Below are 12181 nucleotides of genomic sequence, written 5' to 3'. Positions count from 1 at the left end.
CATCCATCCATGTTCCTTTCCCATCTCCTTCCTCCCTTGTTCCTTCTTGTTCCTTCCTCTCCTCCTGCCTTTTCCTTTTCCCTTCTCCCTGTCTCTTCCTCTCCTTGTCCTTCCTCCCCCAAGCACTGAGCTGCGGACAGAGACCAGGGACAACAAATCCCTGCCACAGAACCTCGTGGAAGAGGCCATTTGGAACGGCTCCACGGCGCAGGAATCCAACGGGGAGGAAAAGCCCCAGAGATCCCACACGAGAAGGGGCTGCAAACCCAGCCCGGGGAACTGTGAGGAGGTAAAAGCTTCCCTGTGCCGGGAAAGGTGTGGGGAATGTGAGAAGAGCTTCAGGCAGAGCTCAGCCTATTCCTGGCTCCTCCAAAAACGGCGGTGCCAGATGCAGAGATCTACGGGGATGCAGAGATCCCCCCGTAGATCCATGGGGATGCAGAGATCCCCCCGCAGATCCATGGGGATGCAGAGATCCCCCTGCAGCCCCCGGAGCAGCCACGCTGGAGCACGGGGATGCCTGAGAGGAGGCTGTGCCCCCGTGGCCAGAGGGGCCCCGCTGGAGCAGCCTGTCCTGGCAGGACTGACCCCGGGGCACGGCGACCCACGCTGCAGCACTTGGAGGGGGGCTGTGCCCCGTGGGATGGACTCAGCTTGGAGAAGTTCCTGGAGAAGTCTCCGGTGGGAGAGAGCCCAGGGTGCAGCAGGGGAACGACTCCTGTCCCCGAGCAGAGGGAGAAGCCCCGGGGCATGAAGTGAGCACGGCCCCATTCCCTGTCTCCGGCACTGCCGGGGTAGGAGGTGCAGCTGGAAGGAGGGAGGCGTGGGGGAAGGCTGGATTTAAGGCTCTTCACTTACTTCTCATTATCCTGCTCTGAGGTTTTTGGGTTTTCTGTCAGAAATCTCTCCTCTCCCTCACTCATCCACAGGGATTTGGGGCAGTTTTCCCTTTTTGGGGGAAATCAAAGCGATGCACTGCTGCTCCTAATTAGGGGTAGGAGAAGTGAGGCTCCAGGGCTTCCCGCTGAGCCGGAGCCACCGGAGCCGCAGTGCCGGGATAGCCGTGGCGGGAGGTGCGGAGAAGTTTGTTTGTGTTTTCAGCTCAATCCCCTCGGGCCCGGGCCCGTTCCAGGGCTGTTCCTCATCTCCGGCTCTGCCCTCACGCAGCCCGGGGGGCCTGAGAGCGCGGGGCGAGGCTGTGCCGTGTGCAGAGCCCGCCCCTGGCTGCGATTGGGTGACGGTGCCGTCAGTCGTGGTTCTGGCGCGCTGATTGGTGGGAGCGGGGCGGGGCAGGCCCCGGTGGCGGCTTGAGGGCGGCCGTGGCTCGGCAGCGGCGCCATTGGCGGAGCGTCTGTGCGGGCCCGGGAGCGGTGGCAGCGGCCGGAGCGCGGTGAGGCGGCGGCGGAGCTGGGAGGCGGCCGGAGCGCAGGTGGGAGCCGCGCTGGGTTGTGCGCGGGCTCGGGGCTCGCTGCGGGCCGCGGGGGCGGCAGGGGGCTCAGGCGGGTTCGTTGTGCCGTGTCCGGCGCGTGTTGCCGCTGGCGTGAGGGCGCTGCGGGAGCGGCTGCCCGCGGTCTCCTTGCGGCCGCTGCCTCGGCAGGAGCCGCTGCCGGAGCAGCGCTGGCTCGGCCCGGTTGCTGTGGCTGGGACAGAGGCGGCTGCCCCGTGCCCGGGGCTGTGCGGGGAAATTGACGTGGCCGGAGGTTTCTGTGCCCAGAGGAGACAGAGGAGTCCTGTACAAGTGACTTTATTGCTGAGCAGAGGGAGAGGCCGTGGGGCATTTGCCGTGCGCTCTCTGCCATTGTTGTAGTTCGCAGCCTCCTTTTTATCCTCATTTTCCCGGCCGCTTCTCCCTCTCCCTTTGCCCACTGGCTGAGGTACTTGGAAGGTTCAGACTTCCACATCTGCCAACTGCATGTCCTCGTTAATGTGCAACCCCACTTTTGTAGAACAGCCGATATTCACGGCTCTCTTAAGTCTTGGTTGTTCTCGAAGTTCAGGAATTTAGCGGGACTTTCTGTGAGCAGCAGTCCATGTTAATTAGTAACATGTATTGAAGCTGGTGGTTTCGCCCGTTACTTCCTTATCTACAAGCCCCTGGCCCCTTGCTCAGCTGCTGAATGAGCTGCACTCTCAAGGTGTGGAGCACGGTAAAAAGGTGAGAGTTGCTGTAGCACATCAGAGGAGAAACAGCATTCGTTTAACCCATGGTCTGCCAGGGAGCCACAAAACCGTGTCCCATTCCCATTCTTTTCACGTTTGGACTGGTACATGAGCTGCTTTTTTTGTTTCCGTTGTTTTTTTTTTTCAGCACTTTTCCTTTGTCATCTAAATGCCAACAGCAGTTTGAGTCACTTAGTTTTCCACAAACTCCTCTTTTTTCTGCTAACAGACGATCTGATCCCATCCCATGGTGAAATGTTGTGTTCCTCATTTCCGTGGATTGCTCAGCAGGAAGGTCAGGAGCTGGAGCTGTCTGGTTGGTTATTCTGAGGACAGTTTGTAATCTAATGATGCCATTGAAATGAGAAATGGGTTCTGTGGCTCCTGATATGAATTAGTTTGGGTTCCCAGGGGCCGGTCCATGGTGTTGTCGGATTTGTTCTGGTGGCCTTTCCCCATTTTTGTCCGCTCTCTCCAGCCAGGGCTGCATCAATTGACTACTTTTCTCTAACTAAATCATCAAATACTTGGATTCCCAACTGATTTCCCTGAATTTTTGGTAGCAAAAAGTCCCCAGTACCCTAATATACCCTGTATATAACACTGACAGTGACAGCACATGTTGGCGTGGGCAGAGGGATGATTCCCCCCCCATTTATTTATAGTGAAGTTTTGCCAACATTCTCCATTTGCTGTTTCCCTGTGCAGCTTCACCCGTTTCTGTTGCAGGGTCAGATATCCTCACCCTGGGCTCTGCCTTGAGCTGTGCAAATTCCATCAGTGCAAGCAGGCAGAGCTTGGGGTGAGGGGCAGAGGGAATCAGCCCAATTCCTGCCCCAGGCAAGAGACCCAGGTCCATTGTCCAGGCTTTGCCCAGCAGTGTTCATTTGCATTTCTAAAGCTCCTCTGCAGGCTGCCTGCAATGAAGCTTCTCTTCCAGGGCAGCCACCTCAAGAGTCACGTGTGGCCCCCCACAGAATCTGGTTTTTTTGCAAAAAGTATCAACTATTTACGAGTTAAAAGTATTATGGTAATGCTCTTCAATTTTGCAAAATGCAGTGTTAAAAACGCCAATCACTTGTTTTTAATTTTTTTTAAAATTTAATAGTAATAAAATGGTTATAAAAATAGTAATACAATTAGAGTAATAACAATTTGGACAAACTGAATTAGGACAATATGAGACAATAAATACAAAGTGTTACGGATGTGGATGTCCCGGGGATGTCCCGGTACTGCCCAGCACGAGCCTCAAAAGGACACCCGTTAACAAAGGATTAACCCTTAAAAACAATAGCCTGTTGCATATTCATACACTTCATACCTGATGCATAAATTCCATTCAAATACAGGATTCTGTCTGGTCATCCTCCAAATCTTCATTTCTTCCTCCAAATCCTAACAGCGCCTTCGAGGTGGGAAGAAGTTGGTTTCTTCTGATAAGAGGGCAATAAATTCTTCTCTGAAAGATTTAGGTGTCCTGTGGCTGCTATCTCGCTGTGAGTCCTTTCTTTTTAAAAAAGTATCCTGCATAGCATCGTTTCTATTTAAACAATTTTTATAATCTAAAACTATATTTAACACAGTACTTAAGAAAACTAATACAGCATTACTTTCTAAAACAACACATATAATATTCATTTTAATATTTGCGAAAAGCCAATCATAAAATACATGCATTTTTCACATGCAGCATAAAGGCGAACATGGAAGAACCCAGACCAAAAACTGATTCTCACAATTCTGTCCCAAACCCACCTGAAAATATAAAGTGTGAGTTTTATGAAAAATTTTTCTCATGTTGTAATTGTGTCACTGAAGCTGCAGGGAAAGCAAAAACTCTCCAAGAATCTCTTGAGTGTTAGAGAGTCAAGGCATTGCTTGGTTCTGGCCAGGATGTGCAACAGAAATAATTTCTTTCACAAATACCCTGGCTGTGCAGAGAAAATCATTCCATGGCATGTGAGTTTTACTGGATTTTTCCTAAACTTTATGTAGTCTGAACCAATCTAAATCCCCTGGTTTAATGTTCATTGCTTCCATGTTGTGTAGGTTTTTAGTATTTGGTTTCCTGTTGGATCCGGATTTCTTCCCCTCTGCTGTGAATTCGGTCCACACTCCTGGATTTCCTTCTCAGCCTTTTCCAGACCAGGTGTCTCCAGCTGTGCCGGGGGCAGTGTCTGGGGTAGCTGTTGGTTGCTGTTTGCTGCTGGGCGTTGATGTTTTGTTGCTGGTCGTTATCTCTGTGGGTGTCTTTTGGGCTATTCCCAGTCTGTGGAGATGTTGAACTCATCTCCATTGAGTGCTGTAACAGCCCTTAAATAAAACCTTTAAAATTCCTTTCCCCAAGGCAAAGACAAACCAAGCCTGATTAGAGAAAGAAGATTTAAAAGAACCAAAATCGGTACATTTTGCAGCAATGCAGTCGCAGGCAGCCCAGAGTGTGGGTGTGAGTGAGCCCCAGGGTGGAATTGTGCCGTGGTGCTCCCCAGCAGCTGTGGCAGTGCAGGCCCAGCCAGCGCTGAAGCTGCAGCAGTGGCAGCGAGGCTTGGCCGCAGTGGCTGGAGGTGCCAGAGGAGGGTGGCCAGGATTTCCGAGGGTTTGAGCAGAGGATCTGTGGGCAGGCCCAGGGGCTTGGCCCGCTGTGGAGCCCTGGCTGCTGCTGCGTTGCCTTCAGGGCAGGCTCAGGGGCGGCTGCCATGGTCCTGCTGCAGGCGGGAAGTGCAAATCTCCGGGGCTTCAGAGCCCCTGAGGCCAGGCTGAGGGGTCCCCCCGTGTTCAGCTGTGCTGGCGGCTGTTTCTGGCCTCAGGGACACTTGGCATGGGCCCCTTGGCCACCAGTGGTGCTGCTTTGCACTCCTTAGGCAGGAGCCGATGTCCTGGCTGGGTGTTGGCACCAGCAAAGTGCCAGGGCAGGCTCTGTGCCAGCCCAGCTTCCTGTGGGAGAATCTACCTTGATCTCTGATCCAGTGGTGTCTGAAGCAGTCAGAATTGCTTTTGCCCCCCTGTTAGGTGCCATGGTGTCAGCAGAAGATATTGAAGCCTTCCTGCTGAGGGCATTTCAGTGCCAGGCTCTTAGAAGCACCCAGAGCTCCTTGGGTTGAGCTGAGCATGGGGCGGTGACCGGCGCTTTGTCTGATTCCCCTTCCTTAATAACAGCCTGTCTTGTAGCTCTTTTCCCTCCTGCTGCCCTTGCAGAGCCATCCACAAACACATTTTGTCCCTCAGGCCAGGGAATGTCCCATCAATCTCTCCCAGCCTGGGTCTGGAGCTCTGTCCCTTGAGTGCAGTCCTGGGTTCCTTGCCAGCCCCTCTCCAGGCTGTTCAAACAGGAGGCTGGGTTAAACCCTTGCCCTGTCCTCAGTTCTGAATCCTCCTGTGCCATTGAACAAGTTTCATACTGTAATAACCGAGCCCTGCTCATCCATTTAGAGGCTCTTTTGGTTGTCAAAGCTTTAACTTGCTGCCAGACTTGAACTCTAGGAGATCCTCCTGTTGTCATCAGTTTTCAGCCTCAGCTCCCATGAAAGCTGTGGCTGCAGAATTCTGCAGACAATGAGGCTGCTCTCTGGCCACTGGGTTAAACATTTTAGCACAAGAATTCCTTTGGCAAGTCCCTGTTTAACATCCACCTATAATTCAAATTCTTTTACCCTGTCTGGAAGGGCCAGGGCAGCGGCCTCACTTCATCTTCATTTTAACACTTGAAAATTCTGTGTTTCCTCCTCCTGTCCATACATCCAGTTTGTTGACTGGCAGGATAGGAGTGTTACAGGGAGACACCCCTGGCTCCAAAAGCCCTGCCTTCTACAGGGACTCAATACCAGGCTGTGAGCCTTTCCTTCCCTCCCCTGGAACAGGGTATTGCTTGTCCTGGTTGCTTTGAAGTAATTTGTAGAGGCTCCATATCTAATTTTCCCTCTTTCCCTGGGGCTGCCCACACTTCTGGGTTCACTTCAGCATAGGCCTGGCCAGACATTTGACACAGAGGTACAACAGAACTGGTCTCTGTATCACCTTTTATAATATTAATTTGTGTTCTGAGTTTAGAGATCCAATCCCTTCCCAGTAAATCATGATAACAATTAGGAGCAAATAAAAATTCATGCATTTCAAACCCATCTCCCACAAGTGCTAACAGTGGTTGAATAAAACCATACATCTTTCCCACTTATCTCATGAATAATCCAAGACTTTTTTGGGTCGAAGATTCAGAGTGCATTGAGAGGCTCCTGTGTCCATCAGAAAATGCCTCCTCTCAATGCAGACCGAGCTGAATGTTCTCAAGGGCTCCAGTGTGGAGGGTCCCTGGTGTGATGGGAGCTGTGACAGCCCTGCCAATCCATGTCCATCAAGGGGTGGACTTGCTGGTCCTGAGGGTGCTGCTGTCTGTGCTTGCAGTGTCCTTGTGCCCTGCAGCTGGAGCCCTGATTCCTTGCCAGGGGCTGTTTGGGTGGGCTGTCCCCTGCCGAGGAGGGCAATGCCTCTGCCGGGTGCTTGTGGCCGAGCCCGTGCCCTGGGTGCTGGGGCCCCCTTGGGCCCTGGGGCTGATCCCTCAGGGGCTGTAGGAACTCTGCCCTGGCCTTTGCCTTCAGCTTGGCCTTTTGCTGCTCCCTTCTTGCATTCACCTGCTGGGCCTTTGTGCCCAAGTGCTGCAGGGCCTTCTTCTGCCCCTCCTGCAGCCCCCCTCAGTGCCTGTGGGTGCTCATCCTCTGAAAGCTGCTGAGCTTACTGTAAAATCATTTGTATCTCCAGTAACCCTAACAAAATCCTTAAAAGACAATCTCCATGCTAAAATGTATAATCCACATTTCCCAGATGTTCCTTGCTCCTCGTCCCTGTGCTCAGGGTGCCCTCCCCAGCCCGTATCCCAGAGCCGGTCCCTGTCCTGCCGCAGTGTCCAAAGGCGCCCCCCGGCGGGCAGGGCCGGCAGCTCCACGGGGCCGGGCAGCGGCCGGGGCGTCCCGCAGCCTCCTGGGGGCCGGGGGCCACTGCCGGCCCTGCCCGGGGCTGGTGGGGTCAGGCAGCGCCCGGCGCTGAGCCCCGGCTGCCCCACAGCCCCGGCCCGGCCCCGCAGCTCCCCCCAGGCCCCCAGCCCGTGCTCCCGGTCCCGCACCTCTGCGCCCGGTGCTGCCGCTGCCCCCCACAGAGAAACCCCCTGAAACCCTGACCTCCTTGTTTTCCTCTCCTGGAAACCGGGGATACAAATGATCAGCTGGCAAATGTTGAGGATAAGACCCTGCTGAAAAACATCCCAGTCCTCAGTATTTTTCTCTTCCTTCTCTTTCCATCATCCTTTTCCTTCCCACAAAGATTCCTTCTGCAGCTTTTTGCCTTAAGCATATTGCTGCACACTCCCCCTCACCCAGTCCCTTTGCAGCACACCAACACCATCCATGCCCTGTTGTCTCAATCCTTTCTCCACTTCTCTTATTGCCCCCCTGGGTGTCCAAGTTCTTAATTACCTCTGGGTGAATGTGCAAACTCCCTCAACCTTCTCCCAAGGGACCCTTCAGAGATATTTTGGGATCATCATCCCTTTGGCACAGGACCCCTTCCTGGCTTTCCCTTTTCTAGCCTCCATGGGTGCCCTGCCGTGCTCACTCCCCAAAGATCCCAGTGCACTCACTGATGAGATTTTCAGTGCTCTCTCCCTGCTGACTCTTCACAGCCCCCCCTGATGTGTCACTCGTCTGTCTCCTGGTCACTCTCAGGTACCCAATCAGTCCCCGGTGCTGCCGCCCCCAAGGGGGCCGATCACCCGAACTGGGTGAGGCACCTTCAGCTGCACTCACTGCCCGCTGCCCCAGACGGTGGATAGAATTCCAGACGAGTCCCAAGGTGTGTGGAAAAATTGACATCTTCAGAGATTCTGTCCACAAAGCAGACAGAGGAGTCCTGTAAAAGTAATTACATTCCTAAAAAAATGGGAATGGCCATGAGACATTTCCCACGGGGTCTGTCCAGTTCTTGGAGGACACAGCTGCCTTTTCATCCTAATTTTCCTGGCCACATCTCCCTTTCCCTTTCTGCATTGGCTGTAGTGCTTGAGAAGTACAGACTTCCCAATCCACCTACCACATACCCCCTTGATATGCTCCCACTTTTAAATAGCGAACGATATTCATGACTCTGTGAAGTCTTTGTTCTTCTCGAAGTTCATGAATTTGGCAGGACCTTGGCTGAGCAGCAGTCTGTGTCATCAATTAAGAACATTTTCTGAAACTGATGGCTTCTCCTGTCACTTTCTTGTGTCCAAGTCCCTGGCCCTATCTTTAATCAGATTCACAGCATCTGTTTGTAAAGACACTTTCCTCTTCCTTTCATGGGGGTTTCCCCGTTTGTGGGACATCCCCCCTGGAGCTGTGTGTCCCCCCCTTGCTGCAGCCCCAGCCCTCAGGCAGCGCTCAGCCAATCAGAGCACGCGGCTCTGATGACTCAGCAGTTGCCAGGCAGACCCGCAGCTCCCAGCGTTCCCCACCTGCGCCCCGCCCCCCCTCGGCCCCAGCGCCCCCCTCGAGCGGAATTTGGGGAGGTGGGAGTGGGGCAGCGCCAAGGCCGGGCCCCCCCGCGCTGTCCTGGCGGGAGCGGCTGCAGTGGGGACCGAGTGCGGGCGGGAGCGGCCGAGAGCCCAGTGCTGCCCCAGCCCGACCTGCCCCAGCTCCATCCCTGCCCCTGCCGTGGGATGCTGTGGGTTTGGGGGCAAGAGGGAGCCGGCAGCGGGTGCTGGGCCTGGGGCAGGAGGAGAAAGGAAGGAGAAGCAGGGTTGAGGAACAAAATGGTCAAATGAAGCACGTGGGAGGAGAAGGTGGGATTGTGCAAGAGAAAGAGGAATAGCAGGAGGAAGAGGAGTGTGAGGAAGAATAGGGACACAGGAGGAGGAACAGGAAGAGGAAGCAGCACAAGGTTCCACCTCTCCCTGTATCTGCAGCCTCCTACCCCAGCCCCAGGAGCGTTGCCCCCCCCCACATGCAGCAGGTGACTGGGGATTGGGATCCACGGTTTTCCCGGGGGTGAATCTTGGTGTTTCTGAGCTTTATTGGGCTAATTGTTGGTGCTTTGTTTTTTTGTGGGGGCTGAATCTTTATATTTGGAGGGGGGTTTTGCTGGATCTTGATGTTTGGCAAGTTTTTGATCTGTGTCTTGATGTTTGGAGGACTTTTGTGCTGAATTGTGATGTATTGGAGGTTCTTAGAGACACAAGATGCCCAATGACTTAATGAGATGAACTTGGGCAAGGAGGAACTCCCAGTCCAAGGGACTCTCATCTTGTTTTTTTCTCCAAACCAGGATTTTTCATTCCCAGGGAGTGTCTGGATGGAGGAGGAGGAAAAGCCCTGGAGATTCCGCACGAGGAGGGGCTGCAAACCCAGCCCAGGGAGCTGCAGGGAGGAAAGAGCCCCCTTGAGCCAGGAAGGCGGCCGGAGATCCAGCCAGAGCTCAGAGCTGGTGGAGAAGCCTCATGGCAGGGAGAAGCCCCACAAGTGCTTGGAATGTGGGAAGGGTTTTAGTCGGAGCTTGGGCCTGACCCAGCACCAGGTGATCCACACTGGGGAGCAGCCCTATGAGTGTGAGGAATGTGGGAAGCGTTTCAGCTGGAGCTCCAGCCTGAGGCGGCACCAGGTCATCCACACTGGGGAGAGGCCCTATGAGTGTGAGGAGTGTGGGAAGAGCTTCAGCCAGAGCTCCAGCCTGATCCAACACCAGAGGATCCACACTGGGGAAAAGCCCTTTGAGTGTGGGGAATGTGGGAAGAGCTTCAGGCAGAGGGGCCAGCTGATGCAACACAAGATGATCCACACTGGAGACCGGCCTTATGAGTGTGGGGAATGTGGGATGAGCTTCTGCCAGAAGGGGAACCTGATGCAACACCAGAGGATCCACACTGGGGGAAAGCCCTATGAGTGTGTGGAATGTGGGAAGAGCTTTAGATGCAGCTCTGGCCTGAGGAAACATGAGAGGATCCACACTGGGGAAAAACCCTATGAGTGTGGGGAGTGTGGGAAGAGCTTCAGCATCAAGTGCCAGCTGACGGAACACCAGAAGATCCACACTGGGGAAAAGCCCTACAAGTGTGGGGAATGTGGGAGGAGCTTCAGAGGAAGCTCGGCCCTGATCCGCCACCAGGTCATCCACACTGGGGAACGGCCCTACACCTGCTTGGAATGTGGGAAGAGCTATGGGTGGCACTTTGACCTGAGAAAACACCACCAGCGTGTTCACTCTGGGGAGAAGCCCTACAAGTGTCCCCAATGTGGGAAGAGGTTTCACAGGAGCTCCGATCTTCTCAAACATGAGCGGAGTCACACCGAGGAGAGGCCCTTCCGCTGCCCCGACTGTGGGAAGGGCTTCAAGCAAAACTCCACCCTCACCCTGCACCGGCGCATCCACACCGGGGAGAGGCCCTACGAGTGTGGGGAGTGTGGGATGAGATTCTCATCAAGCTCAGCTTTGACCCGACACCAACGGAGGCGCCACTAAGGGAATCCCTGTGAGTGCCCCGAGTGTGGGAAGAGCTTTGTGCACTGCTCCAGCTCCATCCTCCATGAGAGGATCTGCATCGGATGATCCCCAGTGACCCCCGTTGGGGAGAGCCCTGGTGATCCGTGGTCCTGGTGATCCAAGTAGAAGGCATCTGGCTGGGGGGCTCCACTTCTTCCTGATTCCCTGTGGGCAGCTAGATAAACCCAGAGGCAGGAACATCCATCAGGACGCAGGCCTACAATGGGGATTCCTTGGGGAGAGCCGATTTGTCAACTTTCAACCCCATAAAATCTTTTGCATTCAATCCTATCTTCTGGTGACATCAAGGAGTACTGAATGGTCCCTGAGGTATATTCTGGGTTGACTATATGATGCTTGTATCCCCAGTTTGTTCTGTTTATGCTGAATAATAAGTTTTGTACCTGTAAGACTTGTCCTGAGAGTGAAGGGGGGAGAGAAGAAGTGCGGAGTTTGTTTTCAGAAACTGCACTCGCTCCTCCACATTCCTGCTCTGGGACTGTGTTGTCTGCAGATGGACAGACAGCGGGACAGAGCTCTCCTTTGCTTTTAGTTAGTTTTAGCTAGCTGAACCAGAGAAGTTCCCTGAACTGTGGGGTTTTTTCCCCTTTTCTTTGGACCTGTTTAAACCTGCTCTGGCCTGAACACCAGAAGAGCAGGGGCAGCTCACACCTGTGGCCCACCAGGCCGGGCCTGGGCCGCGGCATTTCCAGCACTGGAGGGACTGATAAGGGACTGAGTGAGCTGAGCTACAGCCCACAGAGAGACTTTGTGAGTTTGTCTCTCTTTTAGAGCAGCAAGAGGTTATATTTTTTTGTTATCTTTCAATAAAGATAAAAATATCCATTCCAGAATATGCAGTTGATCTTCCCAGTTATCACTCCACTAACACAGTATTCCACATGGTATTTCATGGTCCTTCAAAATAAACACTTGAACACCAACATAGGTATCTATTCTGTTAACAAATTTGTGTGCTAAGGCTAATTCAATTTCTTCTAGGGTCTTTGCTGCTGGGGTCAATTGCCTCTCATCAGTAGAGAAGGTGGTGCCTGAAAGCAAATCAAACAATGGTTGCATCTGATGATTAGTTATGCCTAAATATGATTGAATCCAACCTATTAAACCAACCAATTTCTGTACATCAGTAGCAGTTTTAACATCAATGTCTAACTTCACAGGTTGAGGCATAACTTGAGTGTTGGTCACCAACATACCTAGATAATTCCAAGGCATGTGTTCCTGCACTTTCTCTGGGGCCATGATCAGACCAAAAGCTTTCAAATTTGTCACAGCACATTGTTTAAGAGCTAATAACTGTTATCAGATGCCAACGAGATATCATCCATGTAATGATAACAGTAGCAGTTTTTAAATTGCTCCTGCACTTTTGACAAGGCCTGTGCCACAAACCATTGACAAATAGTTGGCGAATGTTTCCTGCCTTGGGGAAGTAACTTCCGTTGATATCTTTTATTGGATTCAGCATGGTTTATGGAAGGCACAGTGAAAGCAAATT

General features: G+C 53.1%; 2 protein-coding genes across 2 annotated transcripts in view; both read left to right on the top strand.

Annotated features, from left to right (window-relative positions):
* LOC129132056 (uncharacterized) overlaps nucleotides 1–12181 on the top strand; it is a 157054-nt gene that overhangs the window by 87593 nt on the left and 57280 nt on the right. The gene's annotated exons all lie outside the window — the stretch shown is intronic.
* LOC143695929 (uncharacterized) lies at nucleotides 1318–11983 on the top strand. Its single transcript, XM_077191161.1, has 2 exons — nucleotides 1318–1429; nucleotides 9451–11983. Exon 2 carries the CDS (start codon nucleotides 9478–9480, stop codon nucleotides 10639–10641), a length of 1164 nt encoding a protein of 387 aa, XP_077047276.1. The 5' UTR covers nucleotides 1318–1429; nucleotides 9451–9477; the 3' UTR covers nucleotides 10642–11983.

This window comes from Agelaius phoeniceus, chromosome 27 (assembly GCF_051311805.1).
Source record: "Agelaius phoeniceus isolate bAgePho1 chromosome 27, bAgePho1.hap1, whole genome shotgun sequence".
Classification (NCBI taxonomy): domain Eukaryota; kingdom Metazoa; phylum Chordata; class Aves; order Passeriformes; family Icteridae; genus Agelaius; species Agelaius phoeniceus.
This window is presented reverse-complemented; position numbering and strand designations above follow the sequence as displayed.